The sequence below is a fragment of the Lithobates pipiens genome, unplaced genomic scaffold, assembly GCF_037356315.1.
Source record: "Lithobates pipiens isolate NorthernLeopardFrog02 unplaced genomic scaffold, aLitPip1_a1.2 Scaffold_30, whole genome shotgun sequence".
Taxonomy (NCBI): domain Eukaryota; kingdom Metazoa; phylum Chordata; class Amphibia; order Anura; family Ranidae; genus Lithobates; species Lithobates pipiens.
In genome coordinates, this window is record NW_027507791.1 from 147709343 (window position 1) to 147734962 (window position 25620).

Sequence of the window (25620 nt, forward strand, 5' to 3'; positions counted from 1 at the left end):
GCACCACTAGGTAGTGGGCCTTAGGACTGACTGCTGCGGATTGTACCCAAGGAGATTCAGGACACAAGTCTACAGGATCACTAACACAGATCCGAATGGGAGCTGGAGCATAGATTCCCCAGGGCGCGGAGGCTAAGAGCCAGCGGGTGTTTGCCAGAGCCTCCAGTGGTGAGGATGGACTTAGCTGCAGTCTGGGTCCTACAGGAGAAGGAAGCAGCAGGCCGGAACGACAAGGATAGTAAGGGGATACAGCAGAGGTCAGGGCAACTAGCAGATAGGAACAACAGAGTACACGCCAAAGGTTCAGGGTCACAGGCAGACAGGGATGGTCGGGAACATGCAAAAGGTCAAGGTCACAAGCAGACAGGAATCATTGAGAACATGCCAAGGTCAGTAACAGCATCAACCGTAGAGCAAACAGGAAGCCAAACACACAATGGTTGATCAGCACCGCTGGCTTGCGGTGCACAGGTTAATATAGGGTTCCCTAATAGGGCCTGGGGTGGAGCCACGCTTAGAGGAGAGGTTATAAAAACCACCAGGTGGAAGTGGTTGGCCTCTTAGTCTGAACACATGAGGAGGGGAGGTATGCAAACAGAGGAAGATCACTGCATAACCATGACACTGTGAGTTATAATGCTGATGATCTTAACCAGTTGCCGATCGCCTGATAGCAGATTTACTGCTACAGGGTGGTCGCACTGCGCAGGATCACTTATATACGTAATCCTGAATTTCTGGGTATTGAACTTCCTTTTTCTAGTCCCGTCATACGTGTTGCACGTCACTGCGTTCTAGACCGTCGGACTTTGGTGTGATCGTGTGTAGGCAAGATAGTTTCAGCGGAACTCCGTCGAAAAAACCTTCAGCGTTTATTCCGACGGGAAAACCGGTCGTGTGTATGCGGCATTATTGTCCAATTTGTCTACCGCAATATCGCAGTCCCGCTATGAGTCACTGATTTCTGCCATTACTGGTAAAAAAAATAAAAATAATGTCCCCGGATTTCATTTTAAAAATCTGGTCACCTTAATGTTGGTAGACTATTCAAAATGAATCAATGTACATACTATGGTGTGAATAAGCCCTAACAGTAACTCTTGTAGGAAAAAACTATGATGCTGCTGTAGCCAGACCACTAATGCAGCAGGGTGGATGTGAGGGATGAAAAGGGGCTAAACTGTTTAAAAGATCAACATTTGGAGGAAAGAGGCAGCTCCCCTATATAGGTCCTGAGTAAACCTAGTGTGTGAAAAACGAAAAAGCAGGGGGTGCCTCTGAGTGTCGAGTATTGGAAACAGCTATTTAGTAGTGATGAATAAATATAGCGTTCACATTTGATGGAGAAAATAACGGCTAGTCATCTGTGCAAGTCTTATCCCTAGCAGAGATCGGCAATCAATCGGCTGGTGTTGTGCAGAGATTGGCCGAGAAGCTGCTGGGTGTAGAGAAGGAAGCACTGGAGAATGGAGAGGCCAGTGGCGTTGTGTGCATCAGCAACTGGGTGTCCTTGCCTTACTTGACACACTTCTGAAATGCAGAGTTTGTCCAGGAAGTGGAAGTGGCAGAAACAGGAGCGCTGTGACTGGGGAAGCTAAGCCACATGCAAATTTCATCACCTTATCCCAGCAGAGATTGCCAAGCCAGCTGAGGACACATAGAAGCCTTGCACGTGGTTTAGATTCCCCAACCACAGCGTTCCTGTCTTTTTTTGCCCAGCCGCTTCCTGGCCAAACTCTGCATTTCAGAAGTGTCAAGCAAGCCAAGGGCACCCAGACGCTGATGTACACCACACCGCCGGCCTCTCCATTCTCCATGGCTTCCTTCTCACCACCCAGAAGCTTCCTGGCCAATCTCTGCACAACACCAGGCGCTTGTCTGCCGATCTCTACTAGAGGTGTTAAGACTTCCACAGATGTGAGTGCTATATTTATTCATCACTATTAAATGGCTATTTCCAATACTCCACACTCAGATAGAGGCGCCTCCTGCTTTTTCTGTTCTAATAGTAAATCTGATAATGTTTAGTATTGCCCCACGGTGCAACAAGATTAATATATGCCCATCTGTTTATAGTAAATAAAACCCACAATTATAAAAACTGCACATGCTAAAGAACAGACAATTTCTGGACCTTATGTATTTTTTTCACCACAAGCATTTTTGCAGCACATACTGTAATTAAGAAAGTCTAGATAGATGCATGTTTTATTATTCTAGAGGATATGTAATAAGTAAATGTTATGGTTTAAGTAAGCAAAGGCATTGCCATTTTTTTTTGCCTTTCTTTTTATTTTCCCATTTTCTTGCTATTACAAATACAATCCTGTTTGTAGTTTTGTGTATATTTGTTCTCTTTTAAATCTTAAAGAATTACATAGAGAGTTTAAGTGACTCAGTACTGTAGATTGCAGATTAGCATTGCAGGAGTATTGTCTGTTAAGTAGCAGGCTCCAATTACTATGGGGAGGGAAATTGTAAATAGGGCTGGCTAAGAGCAGTTGGAAAGAAGAGCACGATATAGTCACACCTGTTGTAAATGAGTGAGTGAGTGAGTGAGAGAGAGAGAGAGAGGGAGGAAATGTTTGGAGTGAAATGTCTTGGAACATCAATAATGTAGACATTTCCCTGTTGTAAGGATAGTTCAAGAAACATTGGGAGACTCATGAGAAGAAAAAAGTGGATTTGTCTTCTAGGTCATTATTGGAAATATCAGAACTGGCTTCTGGACCTGTATCATGCCTCCACGAGTGATGCTGGATTGTTCTGATGGGAAAAGGTTAAGTCCACAATTATCTGGATCCCTGAGGAGGAGAAATTCATCCAGGCCCAGCAGCCAGGAGCTTGGAATCAAATGTGTCCTTGTGGGAGATGGTGCAGTAGGAAAGACGAGCCTGGTGGTTAGCTACACCATAAATGGCTACCCCACCGAGTACCAGCCAACTGCTCTAGACACATATTCAGGTGAGTTAATTTTATTTTATTTAATACTATGTAAATTCATATGTTTCAATTATGGTGGACTATAAAGCAATGTCTCACTGCCTGTGATTAGCGCAGCAAACGGAGCTCGCAAACCCCGAAGACAGCCCGGGGAACATGTCGGCCTTCTCAAAGGTGACTGTACAATGTTGGAGCGCTTCGTTCCAAGGTGAGTATTTCATAAAGTGCTAGTATGCGATGCGATACATCCTCAGTTTACAACCGCTTTAAATTTGCTATGCAATAGTAGTAGAATTCAATTGTTTTTGGCCATAGTGAAGGGAGAACGCAAAAGAGCAGAATGGATTTTGTTTTTAACAAAAAACTAAATGTTGAACTGATATCAAAACCTTCATCAAGCTATTGAATATACTTAAAGTGGAAGTAAACCCATTGATTTAAACAGTTAAAAAAAAAAAAAAAAAAAAAAAAAAAAAAGCATGCCGGGAATGCTAACTGCACATTGGCTGTGCTCTCAGCCAAACCATTCAATGGCTGGTGTCATAAGGAATCGCATGTGCAACACCATAGCAGTTGAAGATTAAACAGAGGCAAAGATGGCAGCTTCCTTGGCTGAAAACGATAGGGGAGTTTACTTCCTCTTTAAGATTTTTCATATGAAATTTTGTACAAACATATGAAATTCTACTACTGTAGATAGTAATACCTAATCTTAGGTGTGTTGTGTAGTGTCATATTTTGCTCCCCATCGTAGCATGCTCCAGAAGTGATGTTGCGGCCAGAAGTTTTGCACTGCGCATGCGCAATGCATTCCAAATGCTTGCACCATGCGTTCCAGAGGATTTCCGACAACGTAGTTCAGTGAAACCGTCCGATAATGTCACGGGAGGTAATCGTGACATTAACTTTAGACAGAGCAGAGAGCGGTGGAGAGAGAGCAGGTAACTGTGGCTCTGGGAGGGGATTACCTCCCCTCACTTCTCTGACATTTTCTGACGGTTTCACTGGTCTGCATTGCCGCAAATCATTTGGAACGCATCGCCCATGCGCAGTGCTAAATTTCTGGCCGCAACGTCACTTCCGGAGCATTCTATGATGGGGAGCAAAATTTAGAAGAAATATTCATTGTGCCGAAGAACTATGAAGGCTGAATATAAGAATGCCGCTGCTAATGGCGATATGCCGTTAGTGGCGGCTCCTATGCACGGGAGTAACTTCATCGCTGCTCTGGCTATTCACAGCGCCGGAGCAGCGATGATGTCACTCCCGCACATGAACACCGGAAGTAGATGGAAGCTTTGTGCTACAGGGGACATCGGTCACATCGCTGGCTCCTGTGTTAGGTACGTGACACATAATGGGCTGCTATGTGATGCATAGTAGCCCATTATGCTTTACCTTTGCAGGGGGACAGAGAGGAAGTAAAGTAAACCCATAAGTAGCTGGAGTGTAGGTTGTAAATGAGGAGGGCTCACATATATGGCTGTTGTATAAATACCTCAATTGTCTTCCACAATATTGTGTGGTGTGGGTTTTTTTTTCTTTAAGATGTACAGCTAAGAGTCTCTTAAATATATCCATACTCCCTGCAGCCAGTTGTGGGAGAGAGTTCCACATCCTTATTGCCCTAAAAGTGAAGAAGCCCCTATTCCGCCTGTCCTTCAGTCACATTGTGTGCCCCTGTGTCCTTTTTACACTCTTTAAGGCTGGATTCACACCTATGCATTTTTAATGCTGTTTACATTATGCAGATTTGCACTGCAGAACATGTTCCATAGGAAACCTTGTTAAATGGACTGTAGTGCAAATCTGCAAATGCAAAAAGCACTAAAAATGCATGGGTGTGAATCCAGCCGTAGACTGAATAGTTTTTCCTATGCTAGGATCCCCATTGAGATACTTGTAGATTGCTATTATGTCTCATCTCCAGCAAGAATAAATTTAGTGTTTGCAGATGTTCCTCGTAATTAAGGTCCTTCAGTCCCCTTATTCATTTTGTTGCCCTTTTTTTAGCTTGCTCCAGCACATCCCTTCGGAGGACTGGTGACCAGAACTGGACAAAACTCCAGATGAGGCCCAACCAGAGTTTATATAAAGTAGCAGAATTATAGTTTTGTCCCTGGAGTGTATGCCTTTTTGTTTTTTTATGTATGCTAATATTCTGTCTGCTTTGGTAGCTGCAGCTTGGCACTGCATGCTGTTGCTCAATCTGTCATCTATTATCACCCCTAAATCCTTCTCCATCCTTGATTCTCCCAGCTGTTTTCCACCTAATGAATATTTTTAATTCGTTTTTTGACCCCAGGGGAATTACTTTACATTTCTACACATAATACTGAGGTGATACTGGCCAGATCACCAGGTGAAAACGGAGGGTGGGGCTGGAAAGCCTATTAAGTGGGGGTAAAAAAAAAACTAAGGCCACCACATCTAAATGATTAGTAAGCTGCAATATATAATTTTCGGTTTAATACCGCTTTAAAGCATAGGTTTTATAGCCCACATTACTCCGCTCAATAGATGTTTCCTCTGACTTCCTGTTGTGTCTAAATGAGAGGATGTTAAAGCAAATCTTTCAAATGGGGATTCAGGTGGCAAAAAGTCTGGAGTTTTGGGATGCATTTTGTATGGGCAATTATCACGCACACTTAAGCCTTGTATACGCAATCAGATTTTCCAACAGGAATTGTGTGATGAGACTGTTGGTGGAAAATCAGACCATTTGAATGCTCCATCGGACAATTATTGGATTTTCCGCAGAAAAATGTTGGCTAGCAGGCTTTAAAACTTTACGCAGACAAATGTCTTGTCGGATTTCCGAGTGTGTGTACAAAAGTCCAAAGTACAAACACTCATGCTCAGAAGCAAGGACGGACCAGAAGCGGCCGGTCTTGTAAACTAGCATTCGTAATGGAGAATTAACATTCCTGATGTGGCAAATTATGAAAACTCGAAATGCAGTGCACATGCTCTTCTCTAACTGCTTGCCGACCGCCGGCTGTCAAATGACAGACAGGCGGCACGGCTCTTGTTGCGGGAGAGTGTCATATGATGTCCTCCCATTTAAAGGTAATGGGAAAATTAACATTCATGACATGGCAAATTATGAAATCTCGAAATGTATCGCATATTTTCTTCATTAACTGCTTGCCAGCCGTCAAACGATGGCCAGGCAGCATGGCTCTCATTGTGGGAGGGTGTCATATGACATCCTCCCATTTAAACAGGGAATGCGCATGATCGTGCACGCGCATCCCTGTTCCTTCGGGGCCAGCGTGCCATGGAGTTTACCACGTAATCGGCCGTGATGAAGTCACGGGAGATCACAGATGGTTCCACCCCCACTGTGCACGTTGACGGCGTGTTCCCGGGAACACTACTTGTCACCGACCCTGGTAAACTCACCGTGCTACTTAATACAGCACTAGAGAGATGGGCTCCACCTCCAGAGGCTGGAAACACAATTCAAATCTTTATAGGGCGGTCTCCGTCCCTTCCCCTTCAGTCTATGTGTTTCTTCCACCGGAGGAGGGGGAGGGTGGATCAGGAGCTCTCCTTCCCCTGATGGTGGGAGAGCCCATAGGACCCGGGGAAGGAGGTATGTGTACCTGTCTGGTAGCAGACATCTGAGGTCCTTCGGTCGGGTTGACAGCAGCCGCGAACCGGCGTTCTCCTTCTGGAAGCCCGGGGAGGGCTGGCGTTCCCTCGCCTGATGATGGGTTTGGATTTGGCGCAAAGTAATGAGGGGCAGGCACAGGCATCGAGTCCGGCCTGTGGAATGCAGGAGGAGGACAGAGGACTTCCGGCAATCCAATTCTGGTTTCATGTCGCACGGCTAGTGTGGACGAATGGAACCTTGGCAGCTATTTTAAAAAGCCCCAGCCACATAACGAACGTGCTGCATCACAAACGAAGGGAAAAGCCTCCAGGCGGTCAGGCAAGATTTCGATCGAATATGGATGCAGTAGAAAGTGGCAGTGGAGCCAAACCAGCTCAGATAGGCAAACACAGAGGTGTCTTGTACCTACAGTGCTGGGGAGAGGGGGGAGTGATGGACTAATCAATGCAAAGGCATTATGAAATAGTCCAGGTGTGCTTCTCCTCCCTCTTTCTTTGAAACAGGATCCGGACTAAAGTGTCTTGCGAATCCTGTTAGCGGTTGGTGGGGTGCACATAGGTGTTTGGTGAAGGCATCCTATTTTTGCTAAGGTTTCGCTGATGTTGGATTGTCTGTTTTCCCTTCCTTTCTTCTCCCCTCCCCTTCTCTTGTCTTAGGCTCTGCCCAAAGAGCCAGAGAGGTCAGGGGGGAAGAAAAGATGTCCGTCATGTATGAACAAATTAAAAGGATGAGTTAAACCCCTTTGTAAACCCTGCATAGACAAATTGGTCTATAAGGAGGCTACGGGGGCTTGTAAGGATTTGATTTCTGGGGTACAGAAAGAATTGCAATCCATCAAGACAATGCTAGCAAACCTTGAGACCCCAAAACCAGCCACAGTCCCCCCTGCTTCCACCCCAGAGGGTGACGAATCGGGGGAAGAGAAATTAGATTCACTGGATGGCCTAAGTGAGACGCCATCATCCAGAGATATTCCTGCTCAAGGGACAAGCTCTCCCAGATACAGGCTCTCTCGAGGAGGTTGATGCCTTACTGGGGATGATTTATGAGACGCTCTAAATTAGAGGAGCCGGTCTCTGTCCTTACGTGACCGGATGTATCAAACCTTAAAGGATTCAGCCAGGGTTTTTTTGGTTCATAGCACACTGGTAGATTCACTCAAAAAAGAGTGGGAGTAGCCAGAGAAAAGGCTCTTTTTCCCTAAGAGTATGAAGCAAAGATTCCCCTTCAGTGAGGACCCCACTTGCGTCTGGAACAAACTACCTAAGGTAGATGCAGCTTTTTCCCAGTGTGCAAAATCAACAGACCTCACCTTTGAGGACATGGGTGTCCTCAAGGAACCCATGGATAAAAGTATGGAGCTACTGCTGAAGAGGTCATGGGAAGTAACCATGATTAATTTAAAACCTGCAATGGCCACAATAGTGGCTCGCAATTTGGAGGTCTGGCTGGAATAATTGCAAGGCATTTTGGGCAGAGGAACCTCCAGGAAGGAAATTCTGGATTCCCTTCCTATGCTACCAGGGGCGTAACTAGAAATCACAGGGCCCCATAGCAAAATGTTGTATGGGGCCCCCCCTACAAACAGCCATCTCCACAAAAAAAAATGAACTAATTCCATTGAACAACAGATTACCACACTCATGTGGCACAGTACCCAGGCAACAGCTTCATCAGTGACCGTGACCATTAAAATCATTTGACCGTGACCAGTAAATTCATTCATCAGCGACTGTGACCAGTAAAATCATTTAACCGTGTAAATTCATTCATCAGTTACTGTGACTAGTAAATTCATTCATTAGTGATTGTGACCAGTAAATTCATTCATCAGTGACCGTGATCAGTAAAATCATTCGACCGTGACCAATAAATTCATTCATCAGTGACCATGATCAGTAAAATCATTTGACCGTGACCAGTAAATTCATTCATCAGTGACAGTGACCATTAAACTCATTCATCAGTGACCGTGATCAGTAAAATCATTTGACCGTGACCAGTAAACTCATTCATCAGTGACTGTGACCATTAAACTCATTCATCAGTGACCGTGATCAGTAAAATCATTTGACCGTGACCAGTAAATTCATTCATCAGTGACAGTGACTAGTAAATTCATTCATCAGCGACCGTGACCAGTAAAATCATTCGACTGTGACCAATAAATTCATTCATCAGTGACCGTGATCAGTAAAATCATTTGACCGTGATCAGTAAAATCATTTGACCGTGATCAGTAAAATCATTCGACCGTGACCAGTAAAATCATTCGACCGTGACCAGTAAAATCATTCGACCGTGACCAGTAAAATCATTCGACCGTGACCAGTAAAATCATTCATCAGTGACCGTGACCAGTAAAATCATTCATCAGTGACCGTGACCAGTAAAATCATTCATCAGTGACCGTGACCAGTAAATTCATTCATCAGTGACCGTGACCAGTAAAATCATTCGACCGTGACCAGTAAAATCATTCATCAGTGACCGTGACCAATAAAATCATTCGACCGTGACCAATAAATTCATCAGTGACCGTGACCAGTAAAATCATTCATCAGTGACTGTGACCAATAAATTCATTCATCAGTGACCGTGATCAGTAAAATCATTCGACCGTGGCCAGTAAATTCATTCATCAGTGACTGTGACCAATGGCAGTACATTAATACAGAAGTTACTATGACCAGTGCAGGACTTTAATACAGAAGTTACTATGACCAGTGCATTTACCCCCTCCTTCCGCCATGTTGTATATTAGAAAAATAAGACAGTCACACTCACAGGCAGTTCATAATCTTTAGACTACAGGCCGGCCCTATGGCATTACTGCATCAGCTTAATTTAGCTTGTACCTGTGAAATTGAAAAGAATGGTCTGGAATAAAGTAAGTGCAATGAGGTTCCTCCTCGGCAGCGCTGCCTGGCTCCTCTTGGATGCAGGCTGCAGTAGCTCAGTCTCGATGCTCCTCCCATCGGGCCTCCGTCCGAGTGACGTCACGACGCTGGGACGGGGCTGGCGCCGCTGTTCTGTGCTGGACAGGAGCTTGCCAATGCCGAGCTCCGGACCACTCGGCAGCGGGCCCCAGATGCGGGCCCCAGATGAGGGCCCCACTTGGCAGCGGTCCCCACTCGGCTGCGGGCACCATATCCACCGCGGGCCCCATAGCGACTGCGTGGGTCGCTATGGTGGTAGTTACGCCACTGCATGCTACATAAAGCAGCAGACTACATGGCAGAAGCCTCTGCGGAGTCTGTCAAATTGTCAGTTAGGACCGCTGCCCTCCTAAACGCATCTTGCAGGGCATTTTGGTTGAAGTCTTGGTCAGGAGACCCAGCTTCAAAAGTGAGGTTATGTGGCATTCCCTTTTGAAGGAGACCTCTTCGGGCAGGATCTTGAGAAGGTCCTGGACCGTACTGCGTACAAGAAAGCCTTTCCTGTTAAAACCAAAAAGACTACAGGTAAAGGCTTTTTTTTGTTCCCAAAGGCAGGGACCGTCGCAAGGACAGACGTCTAAGGAGCCAACCCCTAAAAAACAGTGGACGGGGGGAAAACAGAAAAGCAATCTTTTTTTTCTCTTCTATATAAAAAAAAAAAAACTACTTCAAATACTTTTATTCTGAAGATCATCAGGGAGGGGTACAACATACAGTTCAAACACACCCCACCTACAAGGATGTGTCTGACCAAGCCTCCCAAGGATCCTCAGAAAGCGACGGCCTTGCTGTCGCAAATTGGCGATCTAATAGACCAGAGGGTTCTAGTGACCAACTACTTGTACATGTAATGTAGAACACGTATGTATTAATGTTCCAGATTCAAAACCTCACTACTGTGATTCACTATATATATAATAAGAATACATGACATAACTTATAAATACGAGAAATATATAAAACATCAACACCCAGTGTATAAACAATAAGTCCGTGTATAGAACGCCAAAATGATTGACGTAAGGCTGTAAATATAAAACCTCTAAAAATAAAACATAATGTTCATGTAATCCAAACTGAGAAAAGTCGTGTTCAATCCACCACCAACATGTGTTGAGATTTGCTGCTTACCAGACGAATATGACCCCCCACTACAGAGGGTCACACAGAGCTCTATGAAATTGTGCACCACTTCCAGCCACGGGGGAGGGGATTCCACGATGTCCTCCTGACCTTGCTGCTTCAAAGGCTCTTGGGAAGAAAAGCTTGCTCCCGTATACTTGGCTCAAGGTCCAAAAGAAGGACTCAAAGGCAGGGGCATCAAAATCATAAAGGGAGATAAAACTCAAAATAGTGTAAAACCCTTTTATTTTGGGATAAAAAATATAAAAATACACTTACAGATGTGTAAAAGAAAATACGCCTTAAGTCCGTGGCGCCGGCCGGACGCACACGGACAGACCCGTTCTCCTGGAACCCGTCACAAACACGAGGTGATAAGTAGCGTACCGCTCAGCCCTACGCGTTTCGCAACAAAATTGCGTCATCCAGGGGCAATTGATCCATGTCCCCTGGGTCAGGACCCAGGTCCCCAAACACTTTTTAGGACAGTAACCTGCATATTACCCTTTAAAATTAGCACTTTAGATTTCTCCCATAGACTTGTATAGGGTGTTCCGGCTTTTCGAATTTGCTGCGAACAGCCCAAATTGTTCACTGTTCGCTGAACAGGCGAACAGGCAATGTTCGAGTAGAACATGAGTTCGACTCGAACTCGAAGCTCATCCCTACTAGTTATATTATGTACCATCAGGAAAGTATCCAGGCCTTTCTTAAAGCAATCTACTGAGCTGGCCAGAACCAACTCTGGCAGGAGTCTATTCCACATTTTCACAGCTCTAACTGAAGAAACCTTTCCATACTTGAAGATGAAATCTCTTTTCCTCTAGACGTAAAGAGTGCCCCCGTGTCCTCTGGGTTGACCGTACAGAGAACAACTCAACACCAAGTTCACTATATGGACCCCTAATATATTTGAACATGTTGATCATATCCCCCATTATTCTCCTCTTTCTCAAGAGTGAATAAATTTAGTTCCTCTAATCTCTCCTCATATCTGAGCTCCTCCATGCCTCTTATTGAGTTGGGTTGCCTTTCTCTGCACTTTCTCCAGTTCCCCGATATCCTTTTTGAGAACTGGTGCCCAAAACTGAACTGCATATTCCACATGAGGTCTTACTAATGATTTGAACAGGGGCAAAATTATATCTCTCTCTGGAGTCCATACCTCTTAATACAAGAAAGGACTTTGCTCGCTTTGGAAACAGCAGCTTGGCATTGCATGTTGTTATTGAGCTTATGGTCTACCAAAACCCACAGATCCTTCTCCACTATGGATTCCCCCAGTTGTACTCCCCCTAGCATGTATGATGCATGCATATTCTTAGCCCCCAAGTGCATAATTTTACATTTATCAACATTAAACCTCATCTGCCACATAGTCGCCCAATTAGACAGTGTATTGAGGTCGGCTTGTAAATTGGAGACATCCTGTAAGGACGTTATTCCACTGCATATCTTGGTGTCATCTGCAAAGACAGAAATGTTACTTTTGATCCCAGACCCAATATCATTTATAAAGATGTTAAAAAGTAAGGGTCCCAGCACTGAATCTTGGGGTACACCACTGATAACCTTAGACCATTCAGAGTAAGAATCATTAACCACTACTCTCTGAATTCTGTCTTTTAGCCAATTTTCTATCCATTTACAAACTGATATTTCCAAACCTGTAGACTTTACCTTACACATGAGCCTGTGTGCGGAACTGTATCGAACGCTTTTGTAAAATCCAAGTATACCATGTCCACCGCCACCCCTCTGTCCAAGGTTTTACTTGCCTCCTCATAAAAAGAAATCAGATTTGTCTGACAACTTCTGTCTTTCATAATTCCATGCTGTCTGTTGCTTAAAGTGTTTTTGGTTCAGCAAGAACTCGTCGATGTGGTCTTTTATTAAACGCTCCAGTATCTTCCCAGCTATAGAAGTTAAGTTAACAGGTCTATAGTTACTTTTGATCCCTTTTTAAATATAGGCACCACGTTCACCCTGCGCCAATCCAGTGGGACTATTCCCGTCATTAATGAGTCCCTAAAAATTAGATACAATGGCTCTGAAATGACAGAGCTCAATTATTTTAGGATCCGTGGGTGGATGCCACCTTTATTCTGTCTAAATATTTCTGGACCATATCACTTTTGAGCCATTGTGGATCATTTGGGGCTGTGTCACTATCACCCCCATTATGGACATGCGCTCCCCCATGCTCTTTTGTGTACACAGAGCTGAAGAAAGTTTTTAATAAATTAGCCTTCTCTTTGTCCCCAGTCACCAACTCTAGATTATTTTGTAAAGGGCCTACATGCTCAGATTTGACCTTTTTACTATTAATATATTTGAAGAATTTTTTGGGGTTTCTCCTATCTTCTGCAATCTGTCGTTCGTTTTGAATTTTTGCATCCTTGATTTCCTTTTTACATATTCTGTTAATTTAACATTTAAATTACATTAGTGATCCTTCATTTTTATTTTTTTTAAAAGCTCTTCTCTTACAGTTTATAGCTTTTTTAACTTTGGCCGTGAGCCACATAGGTTTTGTTTTTAGCCTTTTAAACGTATTGCCCATGGGAATATACTTTGCAGTGAGGTCCCAAACAGTCTTTTTGAAGAATTCCCATTTCTGTTCTGTGCCCATTGAAGCGAATATTTTCTCCCAGTCTAAGTCCTGGAGAGTAGCCCTCATCCTTGGAAAATTTTGCTCTCTTGAAGTTAAATGTTTTTATCTTACCCGTATGTATTTTTGTTTAGCGCTAACATCAAAGGAAATCATGTTATGATCACTGCTACCCTGGTGTTCCTTTATCTGGAAATTAGTAATAAACTCTGCATGGTTTGAGATTACCAGGTCCAACAGAGCTTCATTCCTAGTTGGGGCCTCAATAAACTGGACCATAAAATTGTCCTGTAATAGGTTTATCATTTTTTGCCCTTTAACTATCCCAGCAGTGCCATTACTCCAGTCAATTTCTTGGTAGTTAAAATCCCCCATTATTATCACTGTCCCAGCCCTTGCAGCCCTTTGCATCTGTGCAAGGAGCTGAGTCTCCACCTCCTCATTCACATTGGGTGGTCTATAACAAACTCCAACGATTAACTTTGAACTACACCCATCTAAATGCAGTTCCACCCATGATGCTTCAGACTCGTCACACTCTACATCCACCAGGTCCTCTTTCACACTTGCTTTGAGATCACTTCTCACATAGAGACAGACCCCGCCACCTTTCCTTTTTACCCTGTCTCTCCGAAAGAGTGCATAGCCAGGAATATTAATAGCCCAGTCATGTGAGGATTGAAGCCAAGTTTCAGCAATACCGATTACATCATAGCTCTCCTCATGCACCACAGCTTCCAACTCACCTATTTTGCTTGGCAGACTTCTGGCATTGGTGTACAAACACTTTAATGCATTATTACATTTTGCTCTGGTGTTTTTCATATTATTTTTAGTAGTACAAATTGCACTATAGTTTTCAATGGCTGTTTGCAACATGGGAAATTTCTTGTCACCTGCCATATCCCACCCCCCATCTATCCCCATTCCACCCTCCATTAATGTCTGACCCCTAACTGACCTGTCTGCCCAATGTAATTCTGGTTCACCCTCTCCACCCTCTGTCATTCAAACTGAGAATTGGTCTGGTCAAGAAGGGGTGTAAGTGCACTGTATTGAGGTGGTTAATGGTATAATAATGAAGCTGCTTTGATGATACTGATGGAGTTATTGCAAAGGAATTTTTCAAAGGCTTTTTTTTTATCCTAGTGATATCAAGAATAATATGCATATGCATCCAAAAATATAGAAAAGATATCAAATCATTATTATTCAACAACAAAAATATATGAAAAGCCTCATGCATGTGTCCTGGACATTCACAGTGCTTAGTGAAGTACTGACTTCTAATTTATGAATGCTTTCCTTTTGAACAATACCAGTACTGGTATTTCTTGTTTGCATTTGACTTGTATATAATACTGATGCATAAGCTATGCTAGAGGGTTGATGAGGAAAACAAACATAACTTTACTGGTATCGGTTGACAATAGTGTTTCCGGTTAGACAGGTTCCTCTCCTATCTACGAAGGAGGTTATGATTTGATTTTCCCAGCAGTTAAGAGGCTTCAGTAGTGACAGTATACACTCGATCACAGCCAGTCATTGTCTGACTTTCTTCCTTCACTTACCATATATGACATCTGCTGCCTTATGTTTTAATTCTAGAAGAAAGATATGGTGTTTGTGTGTATAAAATATATATATTACTGTTTCTGCTGAATAATGATTATCATAATATTTTTTTTATTTTTATTTTTTCTATGGAAAACACACTGGACAGAAGAATGGAGGCAGAACAGATGCAAAGTATCTTTTTTTTATTTTATTTTTTTTAACATTACAAATAAGGTAAAGTAAAAGAGATAGGAGACTAAGTCCTATTATAGGATTATACAACAGCAAAACAACATAACCCATAGAGGACAATATCAAATTTTCCTTATCCATACTCCATAGGCCCCCGATCACCCCCATATGATCTTAGCGCTATTTCCTATTTCTTTGTCCCTTTATACTTTAAGCCGTACTTTCTCCCCCCTAGCCCCCCCCCCCCCCCTTAAAATTATCCCTGCAACCCATAGACCTCGCTATATATCTTTGTTATTTTTTATGTTTTCCATATTTCCCATTTTCTCTGGGGTTCTCTGTCAGCTTCTTCCTCCCTTTCAAAACATTCCATCCTAAAGATATTGTCTATTTTCCCAAACCATTCTTTTATCGTGGGCTCTTCCAGTTCTCTCCATTATTTCTTCAGGATCATACTTTTAGCAATATTTAATAATTGGGGTATCTGGGTTCTACTATATTCTTTTAGGGTTAATTCTGTCTCGTGGAACAGGCATACCCATGGGTTTTCTGGAACCCGAACATTCATTATCTTTTCTATATATTTTAATACTTCCAATATTTCTTAATCTTTGGACAATTCCACCACAGATGGGCCATGAATCCTATCTGTCCACATCCCCTCCAACACTCACCAGATTGCCCACTTCGATAGTACAGAACACCGGATATAGTAACAAACTATCTAACTAGACACTTTTAGTTTGTTTCCTTCATTCCTATATTGAGTGAGGAGCTATGGGTCAATTTCAATATTTTCCCTAGCTCTTGTTTCTCATTTTGTGGTCCTATTTCCCTCTCCCATTTTTTTTATATATGGCAGTCTCTCCACCTCCTCCTGTGTCAAGATCTTGTATATCTGAGAGGTTCCTATTCATGCCATTTTTCCATCGCACATACGCTCCAAGGCTGTAAGTTCTTCTCCAACTCTCAGAGGGCCAGGCAAGGCCGAGACCAGGTGTCTGAGCTTGAGATATCGCCATTCATTTAGTTCAAACATTTATTTTCTCCCTTTTAACTTATCTTGTGCTATTTTCCCTCCGTGTATTATGTGTCTCTAAGCTGATGATTTTCTGCTTTTATCCAATTTTTTCCCCATTCCCTCTTTCCAGGTGGAAATAGATTATTCCCTTTTAAGTATATCAGTGGAGAATTATATTCCCCCTTTTTTATTTATTTATTTTTATTTTTTGTGTGCTTGTGCATATCGTCCCATATCCTAATCGCGTTAGTGGTTAATATAAGTGTATTTTGTCCAAGTGCTCGATATTGTGGTGATAACCAAATAGTTTTTCCCAAATTTGTGTCTGACAAACAGTGTTCTATTCCCACCCACCTTTTTTTTACTATTCTGTCTAGTCCATTCTACCACCCTAGTTAGTATCACAGCCTCATAATATTTTTTGAAATCTGGCACACTTACTCCTCCTTGATCCTTATCCTTTTGTAGCATCTTTAGGAAGATTCTGGGTTTCTTATTTTTCCAGATGAATTTTGAAATTAAAGTTCTAATAATTCTAAGGTATACAGGGGAGTATAGACCAGGAGCATCTGAAACTTATACAATATTCTAGGTAATATTACCATTTTTATGGCATTTATTCTACCAAACCAAGACAGAGGCTTTATTATCATTCTCCTCATTTCTTAAGATCATTTAGCAGTGGAATATAGTTCTCATTATAGATATCTTCAATAGATGATGTAAGCTTTATTCCTAAGTATTTCATTCCCGTATTCTTCCATAGGAAAGGGAATTCCACTTGAAGATTCTGGGTTTCTTTTGGGGGTATATTTAATATTCAGTATTTCTGATTTTCCTATGTTTATCTTAAAGTTGGATAAGTCTCCATATTATTATTATTATTATTTTTTTAAGGCTTTCAATAAGTTAGGCATAGAAATTTGGGGTTCTGAGACATAAAATACGTCATCTGCAAATACGGCTAACTTGTGTATCTCCTCTCCTACCCTGACCCCTCCTATGTCGGGGTTATTTCTTATTGTCATCAGCAACGGCTCCAATGTGAAAACGAATAGGAGAGGAGATAACGGGCATCCCTGCCTTGTACCGTTAAATGGTTCAAAGGGGGAAGATAATGCTCCATTTATTCTTACTGCCATCATAGGCCTTCTATACAATACCCCAATCCATTCCAACACCCTGGGCCCAAAACCCATTGCCTCCAAGGTACCCATCATGAATCCCCAGTCTACTCGGTCAAACACTTTTTTTGCGTCGATCGACAAGACTGGGGATTCCACTCTCCCTCATTCTGTGAAGGAGAAGCAATGTTCTTATTCCATTATCCCTACTTTCTCTCCGTTTGACAAAACTGGATTGGTCACGGGCTAAACTCGGCATTAGCTTTTTTTATTCTCATAGCTATTACCTTAGAGAATAATTTCGTATCTATATTCGTTAACGATATCGGTCTATAATTAGAGCAGAGAGTATTTTCTTTGCCTTCTTTTAAAACTGTTGTAATTGTCGCTCTCGAGGCTTCTAAGCTCAATCCGTAATTCTTTCCCAGCCCATTAAAATATGAACAAAGTTTCGGAACTAGGATTTCACAATTTTTTTTTTTTTTTTTTTTTTTTTTTTTTTTTTTGAATATTCTATTATAAAACCGTCCGGCCCTGGGCTTTTCCTCCCTACTGGTCCCATTACTGCTTGATTTTACCTCTTGTACTGTAATCGGCTTCTCCAGTTCATGCACGACCTCATCCGACAGAGCAGGGATTTTAGCCTGTGTTACATATTCTTTGATTTTCTCTCTTGTTTTAAGTTCTGCCTGCCCTATTTGTGGTCTTTTCACTGCGTACAATTGTTTTATAATATTCTCGAAATACTTCAGATATATCTTTAGTGTTATATAACAGGGCTCCTGTTTTATCTTGGATTTTCTCTATATAATTTATGGATTTTATTTATTTTTTTTTCCTCAACATTCTGCCTAAATTTTTACTATTTTTATTTCCCCATTGATATCTTTCCTTCACTATCTTTAAAGTAAATGTTCCTCCTTTCTAATTCTATTCTTTCAACTCTTCTCCTTTTTATAATTAATGTTACAAATCTGTCTTGTCCGCTATTATTATTCCTTTTCTTATTTTTATGGGATTGTTCTAGTCTAAAAATATCTTCTATTCCTTTCTTTTTTTTAGATTTCTTCTTCTTTTTTTTTTATTTTCTTTTTTTAGCTCTCATAGAAATACAGATTCCCCTGGATATAAGCTTTGAGACTTCCAGATTTATATTCTCTGCTACCTCCCCTGTATCATTTATGTGGAAGAAAGTCTCCAATTCCCGATTTATTAATTCTCCCCCCCCCCCCCCTTAAATCCAGCAATTCCTCATTAAATTTCCAAGTAAATGGCTGCTTCTGGACTCCAGGAATCTTCGTTTTTATTACCACCGGGGCATGGTCAGATAGAGATCTTATTTCTATATTGGAAGATATCACCGATTCCAATAACCTATGCTCTACCAGCCAATAATCTATCTGTGTATGTCCCGTGTACAGGGGAATAAAACTAATAATCCTGTTTTGTCGGGTGTTGGATTCTCAATATGTCCACTAGTTGGAGCTGGTGTATCAGGCGTTTTATTGCTTTCAGCTGTATATTTCTTGTCCCATGTACACGGGAAGTACTATCTTGTTCAGGGTCCATACAGGAATTCAAATCCATTCCCCACCTATAATAATCGCCCCTCTTAACTCCCAAAGTTTAAGTGTTTCCCTTAAAAAAATATTGTAGGCCCTCTATTGGGGCTATATATAGTAGCTATAGTATTCTCTACTCCCCATAATTTCATCCTTAAAAAAGATATCTTCCCTCCGGGTCACTCAATCTGTCCTCCAGGGTGAAACATATCTCCTTCCCCAAACCTATAGCTACCCCTTTTGCTTTATTTGACAGTCAGCGTAGTACCAGTTTGGGTACCGTGGAGAATACAGTCTGAACCTGAATTCATGACTTAGGTGCATTTCCTGTAGAAAGATAATCCCTGCCCCGTACTGCTGGATCTCATGCAATACCCTATGTCTCTTTGCTGGTGAATTTAGCCCTCTAACATTTGTCAGGAAATTAACAGTGGTCATAGATAACTCCTTCCATCTTTCTCCCCTTCTCATTCTTTCTCTATTTGGGGCCTCTATCCTCAAGGTTCTAGGTTGCAGGAACCCATTACCCCCCCCCCCTCCTTCGGCCACCTCTCGGCCCCAGTTCCATGGTATGGGATAGTTCCCCATCCCATCCACATACCTTATCCCTTAGGGTGTTGCTCTTACCGTGGCCCCCGTGTCGGGCGCCCCAAAGAGGCATCTCTGGTACAGTGGCAGCTTATACATTTTTTATTTTTTCCCTCGCCCCCAGTCATTAAATTCTCTGCCATTCCCTCTCTCCACTAGATAGTCTTTCTCCGTCTTGTTGGGACTGGAATCTCTAGCTTTTTGCAAAAGTCTTGTTGTCCATCCAAGAATTTTAGTCTTGGTGTTCTTCCTTTTTTATGCACTACCAGTTCTGCTGGGAACCCCCAACTATATTTCTCATATCGTCTTCCAGGACAGCCTTTGAGATATAGGGCTCCTCCCTCCGGGACAGAAAACACGTCAACCCAATCAAATAAAAGATGTGGTCCTCCAGGCCCTCCTCAGTTTTTGTGTTTCCTGCCGGACGGGAAGGAGCACGTCGGAACTAGTAAGGGGAGCTCCTTCTCAGGGGTTTGTCCTGGGGGAGCACCTGGTGGACCTGACCCTTAGCACCCCTCGGTCCGTTCGGAGGGAGGAGAGGGTAGCTATCAGTCCCCGCTGCCATTTAAACGTTCGGAGAGAGCGGGACCCCGATGGGCGGCAATCTCCCCTCTGTAGCGCTAACCGCTCGTACCTGGTCAGTCGGATGGCGGTCGAGAGACGTTCGTTTTCACCGGCTGGCGTTCGGGTACTGTGAGCGGTGCGTTCGTAAGGAACGCACGGCGTTGGGGGCGGAGTCTTTGCGTTCCGGCATCCAGAAGTGGGAGAGACGCACTTCCGCCGGATTCGCGTCATCTGGGGGCGCCGCAGGACCTGTTCCAGTCCTTTGGGCGCGGCGGTGTGACTTCAGGGTTGCCTGGAGCGGTGTGAAGGCTCAGAGAGACTAAGACACAGGAACCATGGAGGGCGCAGTTGTGCAGGTGGACTCCGGTTCAACAGGCTCCAGTACCTCTCAGGTAAGCTTGGTGAGGGCAGACCAGGACTTACACTGGGGGGTGGAAGGGTCACTCTGACCTTAGTACCCTCCCGGGGTGGAGAACCTGCTGGTGAGGGGGGGCACTTCCTAGGCAGACCCTAGAAGCACAGTGGTGTGGTCAGGGGTGGTATTTTAATGGGACCCTGTTTTTCGTTGTTTTTAGGTTAAACAGCACAGAGCCCAGATACCTTTGCCCAGAAGGAAATGTGCTGTGTGCAGGGCTAAGTTAGGCACCGGTTGGGAGAAGCCGCTTTGCCCGGATTGTGTCAGTAGCCTGGTAAAAGAGGACTCGGTGGCAGCTTGCCACAAGGTTTTGACGTCTGTTAAGGATGAGATGGCATCCACCTTCCAGTCATTCAAGAGCATGATGGATAGGGTGCAGGGTCCTTCTGTCTCTTTACCCAGGGCCATGAGTATGCCCTCCTTGTCTGAACCAAGTCAGGAGGAGGAGGTGGATAAGGAGAGGTTACCTAGGTCACTAGCCTCCTCTAGGACAGAATCTACTTCTGACTCAGAGGAGGAAGAATCCATTAGATTAGCCAGATACAAGCTGTCTTTGGACGATGTGGGTGACCTCCTCAAGGCAATATATGACACTTTGGAGATCAGGGAGAACAGGTCCAGCTTTCAAAACATGACATGATGTATCAGGGGTCGAGTGTGCTGAAAGACAGGGTATTCCCCGTCCATAAATCGCTGGTTGAGGCGATTCTGCTGGAGTGGGAACAACCGGAAAAAAGGCCATTTTTTTCAGGTAGCCTTAAAAGGAGGTTCCCTTTTGAGACGGATGCGGTGCATCCCTGGAACAAGGTTCCCAAATTGGATGCTCCCTTGGCTAAAGTCTCTAAGAAGACGGATTTGGCCTTTGATGATATGGGTTCACTCAGGGATCCTATGGATAAGAGGGGAGACGTGCTGCTTAAGAGGGCCTGGGATGCCTCTTCCATTGGGCTTAAACCAGCCTTTGCAGCTACCTGTGGGGCCAGAAACTTAGAGTGTTGGCTTACACAGTTACAATCACATATTTCAGCGGGCACTTCCAGGCAACAGCTGTTGAAGTCCTTTCCGCTACTGTTCAAGGCAGTGGGGTTTTTGGCCGATGCCTCTGCAGAATCAGTCAAATTGGCTGCTAGATCTGCAGCACTAGTGAACGCTGCCAGAAGGGCCGTTTGGCTTAAAACCTGGTCAGGTGACGCAGCTTCAAAATTGAAGCTATGTGGATTACCCTTTTCAGGGGACCATTTGTTCGGGCCTGGCCTGCAAGAGGCGTTAGAGCGCACGCAGGATAGGAAGAAAGCTTTCCCAGAAAGGAAAAAGAAACCTGAAGGGAAGCGCCTTTTTCGAGGCCCTAGGCAGCAGAACCTGCAGGAAAGGGGGGTTCGCCCCAAAAAACATTGGACGGGTCACAAGGGAAGGGGCAGAGGAGTAATCTTATTCAATCCTCCTCAACCCTCCCCTAAAACCCAGAGACTCCTGCGGTCCCGGTGGGAGGAAGACTGGGGAAGTTCCTTCAACAATGGGATACTTCAACCGAAAGTCCATTCATTCGAGATATAATAAGGAACGGCTACAGGTTGGAGTTTGGTTCAGTTCCCCTCCCAAATTTTCAGGTAACCAGGTTACCAAGGGACCAAGAGAAGGCAAAGGCTCTGGGTCTTCTCCTGGGGGATCTGGTGGAACAAGAAGTACTGGTGCAGGTGCCTCCGGAGGAGCGAGGCTTGGGGGTTTACTCCCACGTATTCGTGGTAAAGAAACCTTCGGGAAAATTCAGGCTAATACTGAATCTCCGCCCCCTGAACAGGTTCATAAAATACAAGCGGTTCCGTATTGAGTCAATCTTCTCGGTAACCAAGTTTCTGTTTCAGGGCTGTCACATGGCCACCGTGGATCTCAGGGATGCATATTTGCATATCCCGATTCATCTGGAGTCCCAGAGGTTTCTCAGGTTGGCGGTGAGGTTGAACATGGGTGTGTTACACCTCCAGTTTCAAGCTCTCCCTTTCAGGCTTTCAGCCTCACCAAGGATCTTTACAAAGGTTCTGGCAGAGGCACTGGCCCTGTTAAGGCTCAAGGCTATAACAGTGATTCCATATCTGGACGATCTACTGTTCATAGCCCAGTTGGCCCAACAGCTGCAGAAGGATGTGCAGGAGGCCCTGGGTTTCCTGCGCTTACTGGGGTGGCTGATAAACCCAGTTGACCCCCTCACACGAGGTCCTGTATTTAGGATACAGGATTTATTCGGTAGAGATGAGGGTATTTCTTCCTGCGGAGAAGATCAACAAGCTAGAGCAGGCGGTAGCCCAGCTTCAATCAGGTCGGGAAGCCCAGATCAGGGAGGTTTTGAGAGTCCTGGGGTTGATGACATCATGCTTTCCAGCGGTGGCCTGGGCAAGGCATCATCAGCGCCCTTTGCAGAGACTCATGCTCCGTTATTGGGATGGCAGGGAGCAGAGCTTGGATCAGGTTATGCCCCTATCCTCGGCCGTCAGGAGGTCTCTGTGGTGGGGGCGGGCCCAGGTCAACCTAGACAGGGTTCTTCCCTGGTCTCCACAAGCTACGGTGGTGGTCACGACCGATGCCAGTGCGCTGGGTATGGGTGCCCACCTAGAGGGAATCTTAGCCCAAGGTACCTGGTCGAATCTAGAGACAGGTCGTTCCTCAAACCAGAAGGAGCTTCTGGCAGTTTGGAAGGCTATAGAAACCTTCCAGTCCCAGTTACAGGGCAGGGATCTGCAGGTTCGGTCAGACAATGTGGCAGCAGTAGCCTACCTGAACAAGCAAGGGGGAACCAGAAGCCCCGCGCTGCAGGTGATTGCGGACAGAATCTTATGCTGGGCAGAGAAGAACTTGTCCTCAATATCAGCCATTCATCTGAAGGGAACTCAGAATTTGCTGGCCGACTTTCTCAGTCGCCAGAAGATAGGTCAGGATGATGGGTCCCTCAACAAGGAAGTGTTTCGAGGAGATTGTGTCATGCTGGGGAAGGCCAGAAATAGACCTATTTGCAACAGCAAGGTGGCACAATTTTTTTCGGTTCACCCACAGGATCGGGCCAGGGGGATAGACGCCCTTGCCAATCCATGGCTGTTCGGCCTGTGTTATGCCTTTCCTCCTGTAAGGATGGTGGCAGAGGTTCTACAGAAGTTCAGATCGGAAGCTACGGACCTCATTTTAGTGGCTCCTTTTTGGCCAAGGAGACCCTGGTTTGCCAGCATAAAGAGATTGGCTGTTCATCCTCCGATGTTACTACCAGTCAGGGAGGATTTGCTTTCCCAGGGGCCGATCCTGTATCCACAGATAGAGAGACTCAATCTTGCGGCCTGGTATCTGAGGAACAGATCTTAAGATCACAGGGTTTTTCAGAGAGAGTGGTTAAGACCTTGTTAGAATGCCGTAAACCAGTAACTAGAGCAATTTACGCCAAGATAGGAAAGAGAGCTTTAATTCCTGGTTGCGAGAACAGGGGATTGCAAGTCCCGGGGTCCCGGCAGTCCTAGATTTTCTGCAAGCAGGGGTAGAGCTGGGCCTATCTATCAGCACTCTAAAGGTACAGGTGGCGGCCTTAAGTGTTTTCCTTCAGTCCTCCCTCCAGCAGAATCCTTTTGTCAGGAACTTCTTCAAGGCTTTAGCTAGATCCAGGCCTGTGAGAGTGAAGACCTGTCCTACTTGGGATTTGTCCTTGGTTCTTAGGGCTTTGACCCGAGATCCATTTGAACCATTAGAGGGAGCATCACTTAAGTGGATGGTATTAAAAACAGTTTTTTTGATAGCGATCACGTCAGCTAGAAGGGTCAGTGATCTGCAGGCGCTCTCGGTCAGAGAGCCATTTTTGTTAATTTTAGAGGACAGGGTAGTACTTAAGACTGACCCTAGTTTTCTTCCTAAGGTTGTGTCCACTTTTCATAGGACACAGGATATTATTTTACCAACATTTTTCTCAGCCTCAGGAGAGGATGAGGCGAGATCTTTAAGTTTGTTAGACGTCAGGAGAAGTCTATTAATTTTTTTTAGAGGCCACTAAGGTCTTCAGGAAGTCAGACTCACTTTTTGTTAATTTTTCGAGCGCCCGCAAGGGCTGCAAGGCGTCCAAATCGTCTATCGCCAGGTGGATACGAATGGCGATAGTTAAAGCCTATAAATTAGAGGGGAAGCAGGCACCCTTAGTTAAGGCACACTCTAACGGGGGCGGTTTCCGCATCATGGGCAGAGAGGGCTGGAGCCTCTCCGGAGGAGATCTGCAAGGCAGCAACGTGGTCCAGCTACTCTACGTTTGCAAGGCATTACCGTCTGGATTTATGGTCTGATAAAGAGCAGACTTTTGGACGTAAGGTCTTCCAGGCAGTGGTCCCGCCCTGACAAGGTGAGCTCCTTGCTTATCATCTCAAAGGCTGTCCTGGAAGACGATATGAGAAAACCGGAGTTAGACTTACCGGTAACTCTTTTTCTAGGAGTCTTCCAGGACAGCCTGGTTTCCCACCCAAAGTTGTTTAAGTTGGACTAAGTGGTGAGGATGTGTACTAACGTGATTGTTAGTGTGTTATGTCTTTCAGAGCCTTCCGGCGGTTCTTGGAGTAAAACTGAGGAGGGCCTGGAGGACCACACCTTTTATTTGATTGGGTTGACGTGTTTCCTGTCCCGGAGGGAGGAGCCCTATATCTCAAAGGCTGTCCTGGAAGACTCCTAGAAAAAGAGTTACCAGTAAGTCTAACTCCGGTTTTTATATCCAATTATCTTAATTGAGCTAGTAATGGTTTTAATTTTTCTTTTCCGGGCTAACGTTCCCCCCCCCCGATAGGTCTGTAAAAACTTAAGGTCTAAGGTTACTCCATATTTTAGCTTTGCCTTCATATTGATGACATTTTAAAATATCTCTTGGAATTTCTTCCCTCAGACCTGGGGGTTTTCTAATTCGATGTACTCGGTCAATTTTTTAGCTCTGCCTCTTCCGCTCGGCTCAATAGATTTTCTCCGTCCTGTTCTGGCAGGGCTCGCACTCTTAAATTCTAGCGCCTATTCTGGTTTTCGTGATCCTGTGTGTGTGTGTTTGTTTTGTTTGTTTTTTTCTACTTCCTCTACCCTCTTCAGGAGATGACTCATATCCATTCTAACATTTGATATTTCGTTTTTTTTATCGAATTTTCCGATTTCTCAAACATTTCAAACCTCTCCATTTTAGTAGGCATTTGAGATAGGCTTCTCTGTTCTTCTCTTGCACGAACTTCCATCACTCTCTCTTTCTACTTCCCACTCTTTATCCCTCAGGGTCCCTTTTTGTTTAGCTATCTCTTTCTTAGCTAATTTCGTCCCCTGGGATTTTTTTTTTCTACGCTTTTGGGGTCCCCCTCCAGAGTTGTTATACATTT

General features: G+C 44.2%; 1 protein-coding gene across 1 annotated transcript in view; it reads left to right on the plus strand.

Moving 5' to 3' along the window:
• The first annotated feature begins 2509 nt into the window (after window positions 1-2509).
• RHOV (ras homolog family member V) overlaps window positions 2510-25620 on the plus strand; it is a 160669-nt gene continuing 137558 nt past the window's right edge. The window contains exon 1 of the mRNA XM_077464928.1: window positions 2510-2964. Coding sequence (XP_077321054.1) covers window positions 2739-2964 — 226 coding nt within the window. The 5' untranslated portion in view covers window positions 2510-2738. The remainder of the gene's footprint in view (window positions 2965-25620) is intronic.